General features: G+C 53.1%; 1 protein-coding gene across 4 annotated transcripts in view; it reads right to left on the reverse strand.

Annotated features, from left to right (window-relative positions):
• The window catches only part of fam234b (family with sequence similarity 234 member B), an 85,268-nt gene that overhangs the window by 37,557 nt on the left and 22,841 nt on the right, over positions 1-24,870 (reverse strand). For all 4 annotated transcript variants that reach the window (XR_011587864.1, XM_070861555.1, XM_070861556.1 and 1 more), the window contains exons 3-7: positions 24,477-24,593; positions 21,745-21,933; positions 19,880-20,010; positions 17,210-17,369; positions 5,970-6,111 (exon numbers count right to left, since the gene is read on the reverse strand). Coding sequence is in view for 3 of the 4 variants with exons in the window: in XM_070861555.1 (XP_070717656.1) it covers positions 5,970-6,111; positions 17,210-17,369; positions 19,880-20,010; positions 21,745-21,933; positions 24,477-24,593 (739 nt within the window). In the remaining variant the exon portion in view is untranslated. The remainder of the gene's footprint in view (positions 1-5,969; positions 6,112-17,209; positions 17,370-19,879; positions 20,011-21,744; positions 21,934-24,476; positions 24,594-24,870) is intronic.

The raw sequence follows: 24,870 nt of genomic DNA on the forward strand, positions 1-24,870 counted from the left end.
CAGGGGTCAGTGAGATTTCCCGCAGGGGTCAGTGAGATTTCCCCCAGGGATCAGTGAGATTACCCCAGGGTCAGTGAGATTTCCCCCAGGGGTCAGTGAGATTTTCCCCAGGGGTCAGTGAGATGTCCCCCAGGGTCAGTGAGATGTCCCCCAGGGTCAGTGAGATGTTCCCCAGGGTCAGGGGTCAGTGAGATTTCCCCGAGGGGTCAGTGTGATTTCCTCAGGGGTCAGTGAGATTTCCCCAGGGTCAGGGGTCAGTGAGATTTCCCCCAGGGGTCAGTGAGATTACCCCAGGGTCAGGGGTCAGTGATATTAACCCAGGGTCAGGGGTCAGTGAGATTTCCTCAGGGTCAGCGAGATTAACCCAGGGGTCAGTGGGCAGTGAGATTTCCCCAGGGTCAGTGAGATTTCCCCCAGGGGTCAGTGACAATACCCCAGGGTCAGGTGTCAGTGAGATTTTCCAGGGTCAGTGAGATTACCCCAGGGGTCAGTGGGCAGTGAGATTTCCCCAGGATCAGTGAGATTTCCCCCAGGGGTCAGTGAAATTTCCCCCAGGGTCAGGGGTCAGTGAGATTACCCCAGGGGTCAGTGAGATTACCCCAGGTCAGGGGTCAGTGAGATTACCCTAGGGTCAGTGAGATTACACCCAGGGGTCAGTGAGATTTCCCCCAGTGGTCAGTGGGCAGTGAGATTACATGAGATTACTTCAGGGTCAGGGGTCAGTGAGATTACCCCAGGGTCGGAGGCAGGTCCGTGACTGAGCTGTGTAGCTCTGGTAGTTTGCAGTCTGGACACACAGCAATCCCTGGGCTGAGTAAAGCGGTCTGCGAATGAAACTCTCCCTGTACCGATTGAATGAAAGGTCTCGGATATTGAGGCCGCGGGTGGGATGACTTGGTCTGAAGCTATCGAGTCCCCTCACTCTCTGTCTCCACGAGAGAGTGGACTCTTTGTTAAATGATATTCTTTATCTCTGTCCAAATATCCTCGTAACCAACAGCCATGGAGCAAAGAGCTCCTGTCTGAATGGTGCGACACTGGAGGAGATGCTTGTGTTCCAGGGGACGGTGAAGCTGCTGACTGACACACAATCTGCCTGCTGCCTTGCCTCTCAGAGTTCTGTATTACATCCCTTCCGTGAGACTCACGGCAATGGAAAAATACAACTCAAAAGTTGAGCACAACCATTTAAACTGACACTCCCAGTGCAGTGCTGAGGGAGTGCTGCAGTGTCGGAGGTGCCATCTTTCGGATGAGACGTTAAACCGAGGTCCCGTCTGCTCCTTCAGGAGCAGGGGAGTTCTCCCCGATGTCCTGGCCAATATTTATCCCTCAATTAACATCACTAAAAAACAGATTATCTGGTCATTATCACATTGGTGTTTGTGGGAGCTTGCGGTACGCAAACTGGCTGCCGCGTTTCCCATGTTGCAACAGTGACCACACTCCAAAAGTACTTAATTGGCTGTAAAGCGCTTTGGTACGTCCGGTGGTCGTGAAAGGCGATATATAAATGCAAGTTTTTAATTTTCTTATCTGTCGTCGAGCCTTCACCTCTATTTTAGTAGCTAATTTTTCTTCTCTTTCGAGGTCTCCCTTCCCGCGTGCCCCACACACACAAATCCGAGCGCTGATGGAGAGGACAGACGGGCTGCTCGTGCCCGGGCTCCTGCCCAGACTGAGCAGTGTAGGTGACAGGGGTCGTGCCTGGGTCCCAGCCTGGAGGCCCTGCCACATTCACACCCTGTCCGATGGGCACTGGTGCTGCCCAGCACTCCGATCGGCATCGAGGGCCCACGTTCAGCCAGCAGAGGTCTCTCAGCCGATGAAGCCCCCAAAACGGCAGGCAGGGAGCGTGCACTCAGTTTTGGCTAATACGGCATCTGCCATCTTGGTAGAGGAGGTTGCGCTGGGGATAAGGACCCGGTGGCAGCAACATTCAGAGTCAACAACAACCCGTGTAAATGAGGGTCTGGAAAACACTGCACCAAAATGACAAAAACCCATCCACATCCCCAAACCACAGCATTCAACGCAGCCAGTACCCTGCGTCAACTCAGTCTGTACACTGGGGGGGGGGGCAGCGGCCTGCCCGCGGGGGAGAGCGCGGCATGCGCACGGGGGAGAGAGGGGCCTGCGCACGGGGGGAGAGAGGGGCCTGCGCACGGGGGGAGAGAGGGGCCTGCGCACGGGGGAGAGAAGGGCCTGCGCACGGGGGAGAGAAGGGCCTGCGCACGGGGGAGAAGGGTCTGCGCACGGGGGAGAAGGGTCTGCGCACGGGGGAGAAGGGTCTGCGCACGGGGGAGAAGGATTTGTACATGGGGAGAGAGGAGTCTGTACACGGGGTATCTTTGACCACACTTGATCAGCTCCGCTGGGCAGGCCACATTGTCCGCATGCCAGACACGAGACTCCCAAAGCAAGCGCTCTACTTGGAACTCCTTCACAGAAAACGAGCCAAAGGTGGACAGAGGAAACGTTACAAGGACACCCTCAAAACCTCCCTGAAAAAGTGCAACATCCCCACCGACACCTGGGAGTCCCTGGTCAAAGACCACCCTAAGTGGAGGAAGTGCATCCGGGAGGGCGCTGAGCACCTCGAGTCTTGTCGCCGAGAGCATGCAGAAAACAAGCGCAGGCAGCGGAAGGAGCGTGCGGCAAACCTGTCCCACCTTCCCCTTCCCTCAATGACTATCTGTCCCACCTGTGACAGACGCTGTGGTTCCCGTATTGGACTGTTCAGCCACCTAAGGACTCATTTTAAGAGTGGAAGCAAGTCTTCCTCGATTCCGACACGGGGGAGAGACAGCGGTCTGTGCACGGGAGGGAGAGTGGTCTGTATACGCAATGTTGCACTTGAACACCGTCTGTTCACACTCCATTAACTGTTGAGACTTCGCACCGACACAAACCCCCTGTATAGTCACCCCACCTGCCTTAGCAACACTTAACATGCACCCCACGGGTAAATCTTTCAGGGGTTGCTGCTGTCTTAGCCCAGTCACCTCAACTGGCCATGACCTTAGCTGTCAATGTCATGTTTAAAGTCTATTCTGCCTGTTTGTTGACAGGACAATGCAGTCATGTGAGCCCTGTGAGAAAGATATGCTCCAACAGCTCGCTCGTGTACGTGCCTGCCTGCAGAAGCAGGTCACTTTACTGCTATTCTGGGCTGCAGGATGACGAGTTTATTTTGGCATCGCTCCCACGACGTGACTGAGTGCTGTCTCCTGGCAGGCTTTCAGCATCACATGCACCCCCCACCCGAGGCCAGGCACAAAGGCAGGTACTGACCTCATACAACCATCAAGCCATGCTGTTCACCTCAAGCTAGCTCGTCAACAAGTCGTTGTTAGAAAGACTTTATTCTGCACAGACAACTGATACATCGTGAAATCTTTCTCTCTCTACCTGAGGCCCTGTCTGCTCTCTCGGGTGGACGTAAAAGAAGAAGAGCAGGGGAGTTCTCCCCGATGTCCAGGGCAATATTTATCCCTCAACCAAGTCACTAAAAACAGATTATCTGGTCATGATCATACTGCTGATTATGGTAGCTTGCAGTGTGCAAATTGGCTGCCTACACTACATTAAATACAGTAAAAGTACTTTAATGGCTGTAAGGCACTTTGGGACTTCCCAACCTCATGAAAGGCGCTACATAAATGCAAAGTCAGGTGACTGAGCTCCTGTGTTTCGAGGACAGAATATTTCCTAAAATAGTCATCAAATTCCAGTCAAATACGAGTCCAAGTGACATAGTAACAGTTGCAAGGTGTGCCCTTAATCTGTGTCTCAGGCTCATTCCTGACCAATGATTGGGGCCCACTCTCCCTGACCAATGATTGGGGCCCACTCTCCCTGACCAATGATTGGGGCTCACTCTCCCTGACCAATGATTGGGGCCCACTCTCCCTGACCAACGATTGGCCCCACTCTCCCTGACCAATGATTGGGGCCCATTCCTGACCAATGATTGGAGCCCACTCTCCCTGACCAATGATTGAGGCCCACTCTCCCTGACCAGTGATTGGGGCCCATTCCTGACTAATGATTGGGGCCCACTCTCACTGACCAGTGATTGGGGCCCATTCCTGAGCAATGATTGTGGCCCAATCTCCTTGACCAATGATTGTGGCCCACTCTCCCTGACCAATGATTGGGGCCCACTCTCCCTGACCAATGATTGTGGCCCAATCTCCTTGACCAATGATTGGAGCCCACTCTCCCTGACCAATGATTGGGGCCCACTCTCCCTGACCAATGATTGGGGCCCATTCCTGACCAACGATTGTGGCCCAATCTCTTTGACCAATGATTGTGGCCCACTCTCCCTGACCAATGATTGGGGCCCACTCTCCCTGACCAGTGATTGGGGCCCACTCTCCCTGACCAGGGCCCACTCTCCCTGACCAGTGATTGAGGCCCACTCTCCCTGACCAGTGATTGAGGCCCAATCTCCTTGACCAATGATTGTGGCCCAATCTCCTTGACCAATGATTGGGGCCCACTCTCCCTGACCAATGATCGGGGCCCATTCCTGACCAATGATTGGGGCTCATTCCTGACCAATGATTGGGGCCCATTCCTGATCAATGATTGAGGCCCACTCTCTCTGGCCAATGATTGGCGCCCATTCCTGACCAATGATTGGGGCCCACTCTCCCTGACCAACGATTGGGGCCCACTCTCCCTGACCAACGATTGGGGCCCACTCTCCCTGACCAACGATTGGGGCCCACTCTCCCTGACCAACGATTGGGGCCCACTCTCCCTGACCAACGATTGGGGCCCACTCTCCCTGACCAACGATTGGGGCCCACTCTCCCTGACCAAAGATTGGGGCCCACTCTCCCTGACCAACGATTGGGGCCCACTCTCCCTGACCAACGATTGGGGCCCACTCTCCCTGACCAGTGATTGGGGCCCACTCTCCCTGACCAACGATTGGGGCCCACTCTCCCTGACCAACGATTGGGGCCCACTCTCCCTGACCAGTGATTGGGGCCCACTCTCCCTGACCAGTGATTGGGGCCCACTCTCCCTCACCAGTGATTGGGGCCCACTCTCCCTGACCAGTGATTGGGGCCCACTCTCCCTGACCAGTGATTGGGGCCCACTCTCCCTGACCAGTGATTGGGGCCCACTCTCCCTGACCAGTGATTGGGGCCCACTCTCCCTGACCAGTGATTGGGACCCACTCTCCCTGACCAGTGATTGGGACCCACTCTCCCTGACCAGTGATTGGGGCCCACTCTCCCTGACCAGTGATTGGGACCCACTCTCCCTGACCAGTGATTGGGGCCCACTCTCTCTGACCAGCGATTGGGGCCCACTCTCCCTGACCAGTGATTGGGGCCCACTCTCCCTGACCAACGATTGGGGCCCACTCTCCCTGACCAGCGATTGGGGCCCACTCTCCCTGACCAGTAATTGGGGCCCACTCTCCCTGACCAGTGATTGGGACCCACTCTCCCTGACCAGTGATTGGGGCCCACTCTCCCTGACCAGTGACTGGGACCCACTCTCCCTGACCAGTGATTGGGGCCCACTCTCCCTGACCAGTGATTGGGACCCACTCTCCCTGACCAGTGATTGGGACCCACTCTCCCTGACCAGTGATTGGGACCCACTCTCCCTGACCAGTGATTGGGGCCCACTCTCCCTGACCAGTGATTGGGGCCCACTCTCCCTGACCAGTGATTGGGGCCCACTCTCCCTGACCAGCGATTGGGGCCCACTCTCCCTGACCAGTGATTGGGGCCCACTCTCCCTGACCAGTGACTGGGACCCACTCTCGATCTTTAACATCCCCCAGACTGAGGGAGTGGCTGAGCTCGGCCTGGTGACTGCAGTGAGTTGGAGCAATCTCCCTCCACATCCCAGCGCACCCCTGGCCAAAGGAAATGGCTGCTCTCGGAAGCTACTGTCAAATCCATCAGAGGTCATCACCAAAACACCTGTATAATCACCTGTACACCTCCAACAGTCCAGACCGGTTTCCCTCTCTCTTCGGTTCCCAAACGGAGTCCTGGATTTGTAGAGGTGGAGGCAAGCTGCCTTTGCCATTGGCCTGCTTGTATATGTCCCTCACGGACATAGCCTGGATGTTCCCTTTAAAAGCAAGGACTCTGGGTTAGTGAAGAGCAGGAGGATTCTCGACCGACAGCGCATGTTCCCCATTCGAGTAACTCGGAGTCTTGCTTTGTGCTCCCACTGTGTCTTTCTTTCAAATGTTTCAGCTGCTGTTCACTGATTTACAAAGCTGATCTCTGACCCAGGGCTGTCTGCACGGATATCATTGAAATTTATGGCACAGAAGGAGGCCATTTGGCCCATCGTGTCCGTGCCGACCGAAAAGGAGCTATCCAGCCTAATCCCACTTTCCAGCTCTTGGTCCCTAGCCCTGTAGGTTACGGCATTCCAAGTATACATCCAAGTACTTTTTAAAAGTGATGAGGGTTTCTGCCTCTACCACCCTTTTAAAGGGCAGTGAGTTCCAGGCCCCCACCACCCTCTGGGTGAAAAAAGTTCTCCTCAACTCCCCTCTAATCCTCCGACCACATAATTTAAATCTATGCCCCCGAGCTATTGGTCCCTCTGCTAAGGGAAACAGGTCCTTCCTATCCACTCTATCTAGGCCCCTCATAATTTTATACATCTCAATCAAGTCTCCCCTTAGCCTGCTCTGTTCCAAAGAAAACAACCCTGGCCTATCCAATCTTTCCTCAGAGCTAAAATTCTCCAGTCCCGATAACATCCTGGTAAATCTCCTCTGTGCCCTCTTGTAATGTACGCGATTGTGTCGAGCTGTTGCATTGAGTGGCTTAGCCAATCACGCGATGTTCACAAGACTCAAAAAAAACTCCAGCCAGTTGAATTTCGGTCATCCACGATGAGGTATGCAGATGTGAGCCTAGTGGACGAACCGGTAATGTGTAGTGCGATTGTTAAACCTTTGTTGTAAACCAACTTGTTCTTAATAACAATGTGTTGTTATGAATTCTTAAGCAAAGAACCCATGAAGCAAATACATTACACCTCGCCAGTGCAATCACATACTGCATGCAGTACTCGAGCTGTGGCCTAAAGAGTGTTGTATACAGTTCAAGTTATTTAGTTAGTTGTATGATGAGCGATGAAGCCACCAATGTACCCCCGCTCCGGATCTCCGGGAGTGACAAAGCGACAGATGCACCCAAACTCCAGAACACTGTGAGCGACGACACCATAGGGGATACACACAAGGAACAACCAACACCAGGCGAGAGCAGCCCAGTTGACTTGGAGGACCCTCCGTCCACACTGCTGGTGTCCCCTGGTCAAACAATCCCCAAGGCAGAGGACAATCCATATCTCAGCCAAGATGCAGTAGAAAAGTTTAAAGCTAACCTATGCATACGGGAACAGGCCACAGGGCCAAAGGACTGCGTGATCTAAATGTAATTTTTGGATTGTAATCACCAATTTAAAAATGGGTTTAAAGATTGCATCCATTAACGTGCATAGCATTAAGTCAACTACGCGATGTGTTTCCACCTTGGGGTAACTTGCCAAGGTCAAGGCAGACCTGCTGTTCTTGCAGGAGTGTGGCCTGCCGCACTTCAGTAGTTACCAGCATTGGTCGCAATCCGTCTGGTCAGGAGGCAACGACAGCCGGGCTTCCGGCCTGGGCATTCTGCTGCGGGGAGGCCACTTCACCATCACCGAAGTTAAGGAGGTGGTGGGCGGCCGCCTCCTCGTAGCAGATGTATTGTATAAAAATGTTCCTCTCAGGCTAATTAACGTGTATGCCTCGCCTCTCAAAAGCGAGCGGCTGGCCCTCTTCCAGCAGCTCCCACTGCTGCTGGTGACACCCAGACCGGTCATTCTGGGCGGTGACTTCAACTGCATCATCGATGCGGCTGGACGATCCAGCAGAGCCGACAGCAAACAGGACGCCACGTCCAAACTCCTGATGGACGCAGTAAAAGACGCCAAGCTGTGCGACGTCTTCAGCAACCCTGCAGACGGAGCACCGCGCAGATACACCTGGTCGAGACCAGACGGGTCCGTCTGTTTCAGAATAGACTTCCTGTTTGTGTCCCACACGCTCAAGGTCAGATCCACCGACGTCACGCCGGTGTTCTTCTCTGACCACTGCCTCCTACTGGCCGACTGTCGCCCACAGGAAAACCAGAAAGTTGGCAGGAGGATATGGAAACTCAACGTGAAACTGTTGACCCCGGAAAACGTTGAGGAACTCAAGAGGGATTACAAAAGTTGGAGAACCGTAAAACCCCTCTGTGATTCCCCAATGCACTGGTGGGAAACAATCAAGACGAACATCAAGAGGTTCTTCATCCTCAAAGGTGTTCAGGAGGCGAGAGGGAGACAGAGGGAATTGTCCCAACTCCAGAAGAGGATGCAAAACCTGCTCCTGCTGCAGTCGATGGGGTCGATGTCGCGGAGGAACTCGAAGAGGTGAAGGGCCAGCAAGCCTCACTCTTTGCCTCAGAGTCCTCCAAAATCATTTTCCGCTCCAGAGTCCGCTCCGTCGAGCAGGATGAGACATGTTCGCGTTTCTTCTTCCAAAAGGTACACAGGGGGAGCTCTGTGATCACCAGCCTAAAGGAAGAAGACGGTTCTGTGACGTCTTCGCAGCCCGACATGCTGAGGGTCAGCAAATCCTTCTATGCCGGGCTGTACGACGTCAAGCCCACAGACCGCGCAGCCTCTCAGTCTTTCCTGTCGTCTATCTCAGAGGTCCTAAACGACAGCGAGCGGGAGAGTCTGGATCACCTGTTAACTCTGGACGAGATGACAAAGTCCGTCCGGTCCCTTGCGACGAGTAAAATTCCTGGAAGCGACGTCTTATCGGTCGAGTTGTATTCGGCTCTGTGGGACTGGATGGGCCCAGACCTGCTGGAAGTGTACGGAGGTATGCTTCTGGCCGGCAGTATGTCAGAATCAATGAGGAAAGGCATCATCACCCTCATCTACAAGCAGAAGGGGGAGAGGGAGGAAATCAAAAACTGGCGGCCCATCTTGCTGCTCAATGTGGACAACATTTTCATGTCAAAGGTCATCGCCAACAGGGTCAAGTCTGCTCTTGAGCTGGTGATTCACCCGGACCAGACCTGCGCCGTCCCCGGCAGGAAGATCTCTGATAGCCTCGCGCTACTCAGGGATACGATCGCCTACGTGCGGGACAGGAGGGTGGACACCTGCTTAATCAGCTTAGACCAGGAGAAGGCCTTTGACAGGATATCACACACGTACCTGATGGACGTGCTCTCCAAAATGGGTTTGGGGAGGGTATCCGCAATTGGGTCAAATTGCTCTACAGAGACATCGGTAGTGCAGTTCTAATCAACGGGTGGGAACTGAAAGTTTTCCGATCAGATCTGGAGTCAGGCAAGGCTGTGCTCTCTCGTCTGTCTTGTTTGTGTGTTGTATCGAGCCCTTTGCTGAGTCCATCAGGAAGGATGCGGGCATTAGAGGGGTGACGATCTCAGGCAGCGGAGGCGCTCAGGTCAAGACCTCCTTGTACATGGACGAAGTCACCGTTTTTTTGCTCGGATCCGCAGTCGGTCCGCAGATTGCTCACAATCTGCGACTAGTTTGAACTGGCCTCGGGAGCGAAGGTCAATCGCAGCAAGAGAGAGGTCATGCTCTTCGGCAACTGGGCCGACCGATCCTTTATTGCCCTCACCGTTAAGCCAGATTACCTGAAGGTGTTGGGAATATGCTTCGGAACGGACGGGGCGTGCGCCAAAAACTGGGAAGAGCGTATCGCCAAAGTGAAGAAAAAACTGGGATGGTGGAAGATGCGCTTCCTCTCCATGGCAGGAAAGAACCTGGTCATCAGGAGTGAGGTGCTCTCGGTGTTGCTGTACGTGGCACAGGTCTGGCCCATCTCGCGCTCCTGTGCCATAGCAGTCACCCGGGCCGTCTTCCACTTTGTTTGGAGGTCCAAAATGGAACGTGTCCGCAGAGACACAATGTACAAATCTCTGGACAGTGGAGGAAAGGATGTTCCGAACGTGGCCCTCATCCTGATGGCCACCTTTGTGTGCGGCTGCATCAAGCTATGCACAGACCCCCGGTACGCAAACACCAAGTGTCATTACGTGCTGAGGTTCTAGTCCCCAGTATTGCGAAGGATGGGTCTGGCCACACGCCACGAAACACCCCCACCAGTTGGACCATGCCTGTCCACCTGTCCTTCGTGGAAAAGTTTTTCAGAAAAAACCCCTTTGACCACAAGGCCATAAAACAGTGGTCAGCACGTAAGGTCCTGGACGCCCTACGAAAGGAGAGGGTGGACCCTGTCAGGTGGTTCCCCGAGCAAACTGTCAAACTCGTCTGGCAGAACGTCTCATCGCCAGAGCTTTCACACAAGCACCAAGACGTAGCTTGGTTGGCGGTAAGGAGGGCCTTACCCGTCAGAGCGTTCATCCACAGCCGGGGTTTCAGAGACACGGCACTCTGCCCCCGAGTTGGCTGTGGTGCGGACGAGACTGTCATCCATCTCCTTCGGGATTGCCCCTTTGCAAGCAGGTCTGGATGGAGATGCTGTGGTTGCTGTCGAGGTTCATCCCGAGCAGCTCCGTAACACAGGACTCTGTGCTCTACGGGCTGTTCCCAGGGATACACACCGAGACAGACATCATCTGCTGCTGGAGGGCCATCAACTTGGTGAAAGATGCCGAAACTTGCTGGTCTTCCAGAGCAAGGAGATGTCCACGTCTGCGTGTTGCAGACTGGCACAATCCAAGATCCAGGATTACGTGCTGAGGGACGCACTTAAAATTGGTGCAGTTGCCGCAAAGGCACAGTGGGGAAGGGCCACAGTTTAAAGCCTTTCCGCCACGGTAAACCCAGGGGCTGGAATCAGTATAAAACTCCCCTCGGGCCGTACTTTTTGTATACATAGAGCACCGTGATCTGAAAACACCTATGTCGTGCCATGTATAATGCAAGTTCTGTTTAGTAATGTATGTTGCAAAGAAATGTAACTGTACCCTCACCCATTCCGTGTACTGTATAGTGTCACTAGTAAATTAATTTGATGACTGTATTACAATGTATCCTGGATTGTACTGAAATGTACCTTGAAATGTAAAGCAAGCAAATGAGTTGAACGGAACTGCGGTCAGCATCCAAATGTATTGTATGGAATTGCTGACTGCATCCAAATGTACTGAACTGTCTTCCAATGTATTGTGCAAATTTTTATATGAATAAAGTATATCTTGAAATTAAAAAAAAATGATGTTACAAATCAAGACCAGAATTTAAAAATAAAAGAGAAAACGTGAACTGTTGCGGGAATTGGGGCAAGTTTCTGGTGAAATCGCGGCTGGTTAGTTTGGGATTCACACGGTGTATCTCATCATCATCATAGGCAGTCCTTCGGAATCGAGGAAGACTTGCTTCCACTCTTAAAATGAGTCCTTCGGTGGCTGAACAATGCAATACGAGAGCCACAGTCCCCGTCACAGGTGGGACAGATAGTTGTTGAGGGAAGGGGTGGGTGGGACTGGTTTGCCGCACTCTCCTTCCGTTGCCTGCGCTTGGTTTCTGCATGCTCTCGGCGACGAGACTCGAGGTGCTCAGCACCCTCCCGGATGCACTTCCTCCACTTCGGGTGGTCTTTGGCCAGGGACTCCCAGGTGTCGGTGGGGATGTTGCACTTTATCAGGGAGGCTTTGAGGGTGTCCTTGTAACGTTTCCTCTGACCACTTTTGGCTCGTTTGCCGTGAAGGAGTTCCGAGTAGAGTGCTTGCTTTGGGAGTCTCGTGTCTGGCATGTGGACAATGTGGCCCGCCCAGCGGAGCTGATCAAGTGTGGTCAGTGCTTCAATGCTGGGGATGTTGGCCTGGACGAGGACGCTAACGTTGGTACGTCTGTCCTCCCAGGGGATTTGTCGGATCTTGCGGAGACATCGTTGGTGGTATTTCTCCCGCGACAATGCAGTGGTCACCTCACAACTGTGCCGCTCCTTGACTCTCCGTCGTCCTCTCCACCGACAAGCTGCAGGCCTTGAACACCTAGGCTTGCTGTCACCTGATCACCACTTCCTGAGTGACCTCCCCTTCTCAGTCACTTTCTCAGCCTCCGTGTTGTTCAGCACCGTGGCCACAGCCCACCTCACTGAAACTAAACCTGCGGCACTGCTCCGCAAAGTGTAACTCTTCGGATATTTCTTGTGCCGCCTTATATTCGCCAGGAGGTGGTGCTAGCGACTGTGGAACAACAGTCACCCTCTCATCCTGTTCCCAAAGATCGGTCTGTTGCCGTCAGCCATTCATAAACAACGAGTATTTAAAAGCTATTTCTGGTGAATTTTTTGCCTTATTGTTGAATATTTACATTAAAGGTGGTCTATAAATACAGGTTGTCCGTATATGTATCATCAGAGGCAGTCCCTCGAAATCAAAGAAGACTTGCTTCCACTCCAAAAGTGAGTTCTTAGGTGGCTGAACAGTCCAACACGGGAATTACAGGTGGGACAGATAATCGTTGAGGGAAGGGGAGGGTGGGGAGTCTGGTTTGCCACACGCTCGTTCCGCTGCCTGCGCTTGTTTTCTGCATGCTCTCGGCGATGAGACTCGAGGTGCTCAGCGCCCTCCCGGATGCACTTCCTCCACTTAGGGCGGTCTTTGGCCAGGGACTCCCAGGTATCGGTGGGGCTTGGAGCAGGCTGGAGAGCGAAAGAAGCAGCGTGGCGGCCTAGCCCAGCAGTCTGCGCAGTCCCCGGCCTGCGAGTAGCATCGGAGTAGGCCGGGGAGTGGAAGGAGCAGCGTGGGGCCGACCACTCCAGGGAACAGCACGTGCTGGAGCAGGAGAGCAACGGCAGTGAAGAGTGACATCATCAAGGTCCAGGTCAGTGATTGGAGCGTGGGCAGGTACAGCAGAAGCGGCGAGGTCGGGGCGAAGAAGCGGCCAGAGATTGTAGAGGGATGTGATCGGGGCCCGGGAGAGGCAAGAGTTCAGGTCCCAGGGGCAGCACGGCCCAGCCCACACTGCGATATGTGCACGCACTGAGTCCGTGAAGCAGAGCTGGTCTCCAGTCGTCCTGGTTAACCCTTGCCACTGGACCAAGACCTAACTCTGTCAAGCCCGTGTGGTGGCTGGTGTGCAACGGCCACCCAACGTTAAAACAATCCACACACAGGCATCTTCCACCCTTCAGGATTTAGTTTGGGACCGGGAATATTAGGTCCTTCATTGAAACACCTGTGAAAGCAAGTCATCCTCGACTCGAAGGACTGCCTAGGATGATGATGATGCACTTTATCAAGGAGTACTTGAGGGTGTCCTTGAAATGTTTCCTCTGCCCACCTGGGGATCGCTTGCCATGTAGGAGTTCCGAGTAGAGCGCTTGCTTTGGGAGTCTTGTGTCGGGCATGCAGACAATGTGGCCTGCCCAACGGAGCTGGTCGAGTGTGGTCAGTGCTTCGATGTTGGCCTGATCGAGAACACTGACGTTGGTGTGTCTGTGCTCCCAGGGGATTTGCAGGATCGTGCGGAGGCAGCGTTGGTGGTATTTCTCCAGTGATTTGAGGTGTCTGCTGTGTATGGCTCACGTCTCGGAGTCATACAGGAAGGCAGGTATTACTACAGCCCTGTAGACCATAAGCTTGGTGCCAGATTTGAGGGCCTGTGAGTAGCTGTAAGGAGCACACAGAAATGCCTCCTCCCTCCAGGACTGAAGCGCACAAGTTCAGGTCACCGTGCAAATTTTATTTGTAGCTTTTTAGAAGTGAGAGAGATTTACGAGAATGGTTCCAGGGATGAGGGACTTCAGTTACGTGTTGGATGAAAGAAGCTGGGGTTGTTCTCCTTAGAGCAGAGAAGGCTAAGGGGAGATTTGATAGAGTGTTTAAAATCATGAAGGGTTCAGATAGAGTAAATGAAGAGAAGCTGATTCCAATGGCTGAGGGGTCGATAACCAGAGGGCTCAGATTTAAGATGATTGGCAAAAGAACCAGAGGCGACATGAGGAAAACGTTTTTATGCAAGGAGTGGTTGGGATTTGGAACGCACTGCCTGATAGCGCGGTGGATACGTTCAATAGTAGCCTTCAAAAAAGAATTGGATAAATACTTGAAGGAGAAAAAATTGCAGGGATCTGGTGAAAGAGCGGGGGGAGTGGGACCGACTGGATTGCTCTTCGAAAGAGCCGGCGCAGATTCGATGGGCCGAATGGCTTCCTTCTGTACTGTATGATTCTATGGCAGCCCAAAAGTTCCAAAATGGTCACAATAACCCAGTTCATCCAATAAAAGGCTTTTCTTCCCCACTTACTCCGCCCCCCCCCCCCCCGTGACTTATGATGTTGCGCTATTATTTACGGAGATTAATTTTCATGGTAATTTAGATTTTTGAGGTGCTGCTCACACCGAGGGAGTGTCAGAGCGACATACAGAATGCACACTGAGCGGGAGGGGAAACATAAGAACATAAGAAATAGGAGCAGGAGTAGGCCATACGGCTCCTTGAGCCTGCTCCGCCATTTAATATGATCATGGCTGATCCGATCATGGACTCAGCTCCACTTCCCCGCCCGCTTCCCATAATCCTTTATCCCCTTATCGTTTAAGAAACTGTCTATTTCTGTCTTAAATTTATTCAATGTCCCAGCTGCCACAGCTCTCTGAGGCAGCGAATTCCACAGATTTACAACCCTCAGAGAAGAAATTTCTCCTCATCTCAGCTTTAAATGGGCCCCTTATTCTAATATCATGCACACTAGTTCTAGTCTCCCCCATCAATGGAAACATCCTCTCTGCATCCACTTTGTCAAGCCCCCTCATAATCTTATACGTTTCGATAAGATCACATCTATTTCATCTGAATTCCAATGAGTAGAGGCCTAACCTACTCAACCTTTCCTCATTAGTCAACCCCCTCATCTCCGGAATCAACCTAATGAACATTCTCTGAACTGCCTCCAAAGCAAGTATATCCTTTCGTAAATATGGAAACCAAAACTGCACGCAGTATTCCAGGTGTGGCCTCACAAATACCCTGTATAGCTGTAGCAAGACTTCCCTGCTTTTATACTCCATCCCCTTTGCAATAGCCAAGATTCTATTGGCCTTCCTGATTACTTGCTGTACCTGCATACTATCCTTTTGTGTTTCATGCACAAGTACCCCCAGGTCCCGCTGTACAGCAACACTTTGCAATCTTTCTCCATTTAAATAATAACTTGCTCTTTGATTTTTTTCTGCCAAACTGCATGACCTCACACTTTACAACATTATACTCCATCTGCCAAATTTTTGCCCACTCACTTAGCCTGTCTATGTCCTTTTGCAGATCTTTTGTGTCCTCCTCACACATTGCTTTTCCTCCCATCTTTGTATCGTCAGCAAACTTGGCTACGTTACACTCAGTCCCCTCTTCCAAGTCGTTAATATAGATTGTAAATAGTTGGGGTCCCAGCCCTGATCCCCGCGGCACCCCACTAGCTACTGGTTGCCAACCAGAGAATGATCCATATATCCCGACTCTGTTCATTAGCCAATCCTCTATCCATGTTAATATATCATCCCTAGCCTCGTGAACTTTTATCTTGTGCAGGGTTAGGGACTGGAGTGGGGGGGGGGGGGGGGGGGAAAGAGAGCATCAACGAGATAGGCTCGATGAAAGCTTCCGAAAGCAGGAAGGAACTTGCCGAGGTGGAGAGATTACGGGATGGAATCTCAGAGCATGGCGCTGAAGATGCAGCTGTTTGATTGAGTGGTTGGTAACAGGGTCAGGGAGGAGGAAATATTTCTCTCTATCTACTCTATCAACTCCATTAATCATCTTAAATAGCTCACTTCGATCATCATTTAATCTTCTCTATTCAAGTGAATACATGCCTAGTATGTGCACCTGTCCTCATAATTTAACCCTTTTTTATCCCTGGTATCATTCTGGCAATCTTCCCACAAAGACTTGCATTTATAAAGCGCCTTTCACGATCTCTGAATGTTCCAAAGTGCTTTACAGCCAATGAAGTACTTTTTGAAGTGCAGTCACTGTTGTAATGTAGGAAATGTGGCAGCCAATTTGAGCATGGCAAGCTCCGGAAACAGCAATGTGATAATGACCAGATAATCTGTTTTTTTATGTTGGTTGAGGATCAAATATTGGCCCCAGGACGCCGGGGTTAACTCCCCTGCTCTTCTTCAAAATAGTGCCGTGGGATCTTTTATGTCCACCTAACGTCTCATCCGAAAGACGGCACCCTCAGTGCTGCCCCTCAGACAGTGCGCAGCACTCCCTCAGTGTGCGTCAGGGGTGTCGGCCTGGATTATGAGCTCAAGTCCCCGAAGTTCATTCAGATTAGGTGTGCTTCTACAGCGAGCCAGTGGGCACAATGGCTTGCCTCGGTTGGCAATTGGTTTGGCGACAAATTAATTTGCGTCTGACGTTGCCCCCTCCCCAGGACGTAGACCCCGGCATTGCAGCGACTGAATGTCTCGTGGTCAGAAGCAGGAACTCCCTCCTCAGCCAACCCATCCCCTGAACCCAGCGGCCCAAAGTGTCAACTGCGGCACCCTGCTACCACCCCAGATCAGCTGACTCACCAGCTGGGGTTAAAGTTCACTCCAGCCTGAGTGGCCAATGTTGTCGCAATCCACCACCTCCCTAACCACCATCATCATAGGCAGTCCCTCGGAAACAAGGAAGACTTGCTTCCACTCTAAAAATGAGTCCTTCGGTGGCTGAACAGTCCAATACTGGAACCACAGTCCCTGTCACAGGTGGGACAGATAGTCGTTGAGGGAAGGGGTGGGTGGGACTGGTTTGCCGCACGCTCCTTCCGCTGCCTGCGCTTGGTTTCTGCATGCTCTCGGCGATGAGACTCGAGGTGCTCAGCGCCCTCCCGGACGCACTTCCTCCACCTAGGGCGGTCTTTGGCCAGGGACTCCCAGGTGTCAGTGGGGATGTTGCATTTTATCAAGGAGGCTTTGAGGGTGTCCCTGTAACGTTTCCTCTGCCCACCTGGGGATCGCTTGCCGTGAAGGAGTGCCGAGTAGAACGCTTGCTTTGGGAGTCTCGTGTCAGGCATGTGGACAATGTGGCCCGCCCAGCGGAGCTGATGGAGTGTGGTCACTGGGTCACACCACAATGAGGGGCGCTGAGGAGCAGAGGAACCAGGCGTGGAACGGTCGTGAAATGTTACAAAGGGGATCGGGGGAAGACAATTCTGTTGTCTCTTGCTTACCGTAACCAAACAGAACGTAGAACGCCCTTCCTCCGGACACGTAGGCCTTTGGGCCTATCAGCTTGCCGTCACCGGTGACGTTGAAAGAAACCGGCTGACCAATCAGGACCCCATTTGCTCCAGACACAAACACAAAGGACACGTCACGAAGCCGATTGTTCTGGAACAGAAACAATTCGTTAGGACAGTATGCAGCAAGGCTTGGCTCTTCTCTGGTGGTCCCGATTCCTCGCTCTATCCTGAGTGAACTCCTCGCCCCCAGCGCTCGCCCATTCCCCAGGCAAGGGCATGCAACGCAGCTACCCTGCGCCCAGTCATCTCCCCGTGCCGCTTCGTGGCTGGGTGCTGGGAGCATGGGGTGCATGGTTATGTCACTGGACCAGTAATCCAAAGGCCTGGACCAGTAATTCAGAGGGCCGTGTTCAAATCCGAGTCTGAGCATTGAATTTGGAATTAAAAAGCTGGTCCCAGTAAACACAGAAACATAGAAAATAGGTGCAGGAGCAGGCCATTCGAGCCTGCACCACCATTCAATACGATCATGGCTGATCATGCAACTTCAGTACCCCACTCCCGCCTTCTCTCCATACCCTCTGATCCCTTTAGCCGTGAGGGCCACATCCAACTCCCTCGTGAATATATCCAACCAACTGGCCTCAACAACTTTCTGTGGTAGAGAATTCCACAGGTTCACCACGCTCTGGGTGGAAAAAGTGACCCTGAAGATTGTCGTTAAAAACCCAACTGGTTCACTAATGTCCTTTAGGGAAGAAAACCGGCCGTCCTTACCCGGTCTGGCCTATACATGACTCCAGTCCCACACCAGCGTGGACTCTGGGGGTGAAGGATTTTGGGGTGATCTTATTGAATGGCGGAGCAGGCTCGAGGGGCCAAATGGCCGATTCCTGCTCCTATTTCTTATGTTCTTAACTACCCCCTGAAGTGGCCCAGCAAACCCCTGTTTGTATCAAACCGGTGATGTTGAAAGAAACCTGCTGACCAATCAGGACCCCATTTGCTCACCACCAAAGATGACCCACCACTTTCTCCGGGCAACTAGAGATGGGCAATAAATGCCAGCGATGCCCACATCCCGAGAATCAATCAAACGACTCACTGTCTAAGTCTATACGCTAAGAATGGGGAGTGGAGCAAGCTCTCCTTTAGGAGAGGGGAGAACATTGAATAAAGGCAGACCAAGTCCTGTAACATCCTCGAGCTGATTCAATGAAGCTGCAGCCCACTCGAGGGGGCATCAGAGCAGTCGTGTTTCGAGGGTCCTCCTGAGTGATGGGCCTGACCCACTCCATTTCACACGCAGCTCGCTGCTCCAAACCGCAAACGGCACCTTTCTGTCAGCTCGCGACAGGAGTTGTCTGATCAGTGCCCATTACCCACCGCCTACACATCAACACCAGGCAGCTTGGCCTATTGTTGATTGGCAAAATAACCATGGTGATAAGATGCCAGGGTCTGTTGCAATTGTTGTATCAGCAGCGGGCAGGGGTACTCGAGACTGGGCACTAGCTGTGTGCACGGGTACTCAGCACTGGGTGGGGCCAGGGAGCGTGTGCCCCCGAGACTGGCGCAGTTGGTACAGAGCTCTGGGTGGGGGCAGGGCACCTCTGGGTGGGGCAGTGCACCTCTGAGTGGGGGCGGAGAGTGTGTGGTCGAGATTGGCGCAGTGGGTACAGAGCTCTGGGGGAGGGGCAGGGCACCTCTGGGTGGGGGCGGGGAGCGTGTGGTCGAGACTGGCGCAGTGGGTACAGAGCTCTGGGGGAGGGGCAGGGCACCTCTGGGTGGGGGCGGGGAGTGTGTGGTCGAGACTGGCGCAGTGGGTACAGAGCTCTGGGGGGAGGGGCAGGGCACCTCTGGGTGGGGGCGGGGAGCGTGTGGTCGAGACTGGCGCAGTGGGTACAGAGCTCTGGGGGGAGGGGCAGGGCACCTCTGGGTGGGGGCGGGGAGCGTGTGGTCGAGACTGGCGCAGTGGGTACAGAGCTCTGAACGTGAGCCCCTGCGACTGGCTCGGTGGGTACAGAGCACTGATCAGCAAATGTCAAGAGACAGTTGGAAAGCACGATAGTTTTATTCCCACTGTAACCAAGCAACACACTCAGGCGTACCTAAACTGACTAGGGGCTGATGGGTTGCGGCTCAGTTGCGCATAGCAAGGTCCCACAAACACAGACTGTGGTGAACGGCCAGCGAATCTGCTCACTTGTTGGTGTTGATGGACGCAGGGATGCTGGCTCCAACAGTGCGACGACTCTCGGCTCTGTTTCGAATAGTGCCCCGGGATCTTTTACGTCCACTCGGTTTAACGCCTCATCCAAAAGACGGCACGCCTCTGACAATCGAGCTGCCCCTCAGTCGACTGTCAGCCGGGGATAAATTTCCACGGAGGCTTTTCTCCTTAACCGCTGCAACCTCGCCAGAGCGGGGGCATACAAGCGGGAGGATGCCTACAGAGATTTACCCCCCCCCCCCCCCCCGTGTGCCCAAATGCTGGAATGGTGATTGACCGAGTAAGCTTCGGAATCAAGAGGCAAGAGCGCTGCCACTGCGCTCAGTGGGCATGAACGGTGCCCGCCAGCCGAGGGTGCCATGCTGCGGCGGCCGCACTGGGAGCGCTGCAGTTCTGCCACGCGGAGGTCGTGGGTGGTTCCCTACCTGTGCAGCCGGCCTGCTCCCGAGCAGTAGGTCTGCGAACCCATCGCCGTCGATGTCGGGGAGCACCACGGCCGGGCCAACGGGGGTCCGATGGGCTCGGTACACACTCTTCATTTCCCACAGGCTACTTCCTGAAACACAACAGTGAACGAGGTGGTCACTGACCGCGTGGAACTGCTCTGTCACAACACAGGGTCCCGTCACCCCGAGGCAGCTCTCCAGAACAAAAGATTCGCATTTATACGACCACCTAAAGCGCTTTACAGCCAATGAAGTACTAACACAGGAAGTGGAGTCACTGTTGCAATGTGAGAAACACAGCAGACAATTTGCACACAGCAAGCTGCCACAAACAGCAATGTGATGACGACCAGGCCACTAATCTATTTGTGATGTTGATTGAGGGATAAATATTGGCCCAGGACACCCGGGAAGAACTCCCATGCTCCTTTTCGAAATAGTGCCACGGGATCTTTTACATCCACCCAAGAGAGAGCAGACGGGACCTCGGTTTAACGTCTCATCCGAAAGATGGCACTTACGACAGTGCAGCGCTCCCTCAGCACTGCACTGGGAGTGGCTGCCGAGATTTTTTGTGCTCAAGTCCCTGGAATAGGACTTGAACCCACAAGCTTCTGACTCAGGGGAGCGAGTGCTGCCCAGTGAGCCACAGCTGACACTGACTATCACAGGGAGACTGTACTGTAACAATATAGGGTCCTGTCACAGGGAGACTGTACTGTAACAATACAGGGTCCTGTCACAGGGAGACTGTACTGTAACAATACAGAGTCCTGTCACAGGGAGACTGTACTGTAACAATACAGGGCCCTGTCACAGCAAGACTGTACTGTAACAATACAGGGCCCTATCACAGGGAGACTGTACTGTAACAATACAGGGTCCTGTCACAGCGAGACGGCACTGTAACAACACAGGGTCCTGTCACAGCGAGACTGTACTGTAACAATACAGGGTCCTGTCACAGCGAGACTGTACTGTAACAATACAAGGCCCTGTCACAGCGAGACTGTACTGTAACAATACAGGGTCCACTCACAGCGAGACTGTACTGTAACAATACAGGGCCCTGTCACAGGGAGACCGTACTGTAACAATACAAGGCCCTGTCACAGCAAGACTGTACTGTAACAATACAGAGTCCTGTCACAGGGAGACTGTACTGTAACAATACAGAATCCTGTCACAGGGAGACTGTACTGTAACAATACAGGGTCCTCTCACAGCGAGACTGTACTGTAACAATACAGGGCCCTGTCACAGGGAGACCGTACTGTAACAATACAAGGCCCTGTCACAGCGAGACTGTACTGTAACAATACAGGGCCCTGTCACAGGGAGACCGTACTGTAACAATACAGGGTCCTCTCACAACGAGACTGTACTGTAACAATACAGAATCCTGTCACAGGGAGACTGTACTGTAACAATACAGGGCCCTGTCACAGGGAGACTGTACTGTAACAATACAGAGTCCTGTCACAGCGAGACTGTACTGTAACAATACAGGGTCCTCTCACAGCGAGACTGTACTGTAACAATACAGGGCCCTGTCACAGGGAGACTGTACTGTAACAATACAAGGCCCTGTCACAGCGAGACTGTACTGTAACAATACAGAGTCCTGTCACAGGGAGACTGTACTGTAACAATACAGGGTCCTCTCACAGCAAGACTGTAGGATAGTGTGGTGACAAATCCCAGGTCCCAGCACTCTGCAGGATGGTGGGTGGGTTAAAGGTGCAGTCGGCGTCGGTCAGAGGGAAGCATGTGAAGATGCCGAGATAGCGCTCGGTGCTGAGAATGGGTTCCCCAAGGTCTGGCCGGGCTGGGGCACCGCGTACCTGAGCTGCTGTTGACGGCCTTCAGCATGTGATTGACCCCGACCAGGAGGCAGACAGAGCCCCGGCCTTCCCCCACATCGTCGACGCCGCACTGGATGAACTTCAGCTGCTCCGAGGCCGGGGAGGTCCACAGGACGCTGCCGTCCACTCCGGACAGCACCGCTACCGACACATGAAGCTTCAACGCCACTGCGGGAAGAGCAAAGAGGAGGGTCAGCCAATCGGGCACGCCGCCATGTCGGGGAGGCTTTCCCGCTCCGAGTTACAACTATTTTTGTAAAACACTTAAATCAAGTGCCCCCTTTTTTTTAAGGGGCACCCAAACGCACAAGTTAACTAATAAACATTAAAGGGAACCCTTGTGAAATCAAATTCAATTAAAATTCTGTTCCCTGTTGAAATGATGCACTCCAGTCCCATCGGCGCCCACCTCCCACGGAAGGCCGCGAGCGTACCGGTGGACACCGCGTGCTCCATCTGCGGGGACACCCTGGCGCGAACGTAGCCGCGGAAGAGAGGCAGGCAGTCGGGCTGAACGACCCCCTTGACCGCCCGCTGCCTGGACCTGTCCCGCTCCGAGTTACAAGCCCCTCCGTCGTTTACGCGCTCTGCCGTTACGAAAGCGTCCCAATCCCCCTGCTGGCTCCCGCCGACGGTCTCTCCCGAACCGCCCCCCCTGCCGAGTAGCCATTCATTCAGCGTCAGCCTGCACAACACGCGCTGACAAGCTATTACACCGCAGGCGCTTCCCCGATGGCCACACGTGTGTAGTCTCCCGCAGGAGCAACCGGGAGCAGGAAACCTGGATGAGTTACGGCCCCTCGCCAGCCTTGAGCTTCAGGCCAATTGCACCAGCCTCCTGCCTGCACAGCACAGACACCTGCTCCCCTCCTGTTAACAGACAAGGGTGAGGATTTCAAAACTGAGGCATTGTTGGACCAGGAGCCAATGTAGGTCAGTGAGCTCAGGGATGGTGGGTGAACGATACTTGGCGAGATATATTCAAGAGGGAGTTAGATGTGGCCCTTGCAGCTAAGGGGATCAGGGGGTATGGAGAGAAGGCGGGAGTGGGGTACTGAGGTGAGTGATCAGCCGTGATCATATTGAATGGCGGTGCAGGCTCGAAGGGCCGAATGGCCTACTCCTGCACCTATTTTCTATGTTTCTATGAGATACAGGCAGCAGAGTTTTGGATGAGCACAGGTTTATGTAGGATGGAAGATGGGAGGCCAGCCAGGAAAACATTGGACTAGTCAAGTCTGGAGGTAACAAAGGCATGGATGAGGGTTTCAGCAGCAGATGAGCTGAAGCAGGGTCGGAGTCGGGCGATGTTATGGAGGTGGAAGTAGGCAGTCTTGGGGTCAAACACAACACCAGGGTTGCTAAACGGTCTAGTTCAGCTTCGGACAGTTGGCAGGATTGAAACAGTCAGGGAATGGAATTTGTGGCGGGGTCCAAAGCAATGGCTTCAGTCTTCCCAATATTTGGTTTGAGTTATAGGGCTTATCTGAACAAACTATTGGAGGAACACTGGGAGACAGCAGAGTCACTGAGGGAGTGACAGAATCAGCAAGGAGAGAGCAGTCACTGAGGGAGTGACAGAATCAGCAGGGAGAGAGCAGTCACTGAGGGAGTGAGGGTATCAGCAGGGAGAGAGCAGTCACTGAGGGAGTGAGGATATCAGAAGGGAGAGAGCAGTCACTGAGGGAGTGAAGGTATCACAGCAGGGAGAGAGCAGTCACTGAGGGAGTGAGGGTATCAGCAGGGAGAGAGCAGTCACTGAGGGAGTGAGGGTATCAGCAGGGAGAGAGCAGTCACTGAGGGAGTGAAGGTATCACAGCAGGGAGAGAGCAGTCACTGAGGGAGTGAGGGTATCAGCAGGGAGAGAGCAGTCACTGAGGGAGTGAGGGTATCAGCAGGGAGAGAGCAGTCACTGAGGGAGTGAGGGTATCAGCAGGGAGAGAGCAGTCACTGAGGGAGTGAGGGTATCAGCAGGGAGAGAGCAGTCACTGAGGGAGTGAGAGAATCAGCAGGGAGAGAGCAGTCACTGAGGGAGTGAGAGAATCAGCAGGGAGAGAGCAGTCACTGAGGGAGTGAGGGTATCAGCAGGGAGACTCCTTGTATAACACTGAAACCAGAGCATGCAGATCTGTAAATGTTATGTATGCAATAAAGATTCAAACCGAGTACTGTTTAACTAAGCAAGGTACAACCTTGGCTCTGCTGTATTTAGGCCCAAAGTGCCTGACTCTCAAAATGGCTGGCCTTTTATACCAGAGCAGCACCATGTGCGTGCTGCTCAGTGGCCTCCAACAATGACGCCATCTGGTGGCTACAAACAGAATGTACATACATGACAGTAACCCAGCAAGAGTGAGCCCTTATGAAAGGAGTGAGATAAAACGTAGGATTGAGAGCGCTTCGGGTCCCTGCCTGGTGTGGGATTATATGCTTCACTGCGCTTGGTTACAATGTTGAATATATGTTATAATGGGACAAAGTGACTTTACATAAGAGCATAAGCAATAGGAACAGGAGTAGGCCATTTGGGCCCTCGAACCTGCTCCGCCATTTAATATGATCATGGCTGATCCGATCATGGACACAGCTCCACTTCACTGCCCACTCCCCATAACCAGTTATCTTTAATGGATTGAGTATTCTGGAATCCTGTCCAGGAAGTAACAGTACTGGGAGGGCTGTAGGAGAGACTCCACACAGCCCAAAATTACCTTGTGGTCTGAAGCCTCCTCGCTGGTCCCGGGCTTTCCCAGTGGAGCTGAACGAAATAATAATATCAGAAACCTGGTCATCATTGACATCCCAGAGGGTGATCACAGGAGGAAAACCTACGGGAAAGAAAGAGAAGCCCTTGATGAACAGGAAGGATTGTAGTCACAAAGATTCAGAGAGAGACAGTGACACAAGAGAGAGCCTAGAATAAGAAAAGGCCATTTGGGGCCTAGAGCAAGGGTTGCTGTGTTAAGGAGGGTCAAGATTGTTGGGTTTTTCTGTCTGTTCCTAAAAATTATTCGTTCTTATGTAATGGGACTGTCTCCAGCTGCTGCAACAGGCCCTACTGGACATTCCTAGGCGAGATAGGGAGCTCCCAGTCCCTCGTCAAGG

Source organism: Pristiophorus japonicus, chromosome 19, assembly GCF_044704955.1.
Source record: "Pristiophorus japonicus isolate sPriJap1 chromosome 19, sPriJap1.hap1, whole genome shotgun sequence".
NCBI classification, from domain to species: Eukaryota; Metazoa; Chordata; class Chondrichthyes; family Pristiophoridae; genus Pristiophorus; species Pristiophorus japonicus.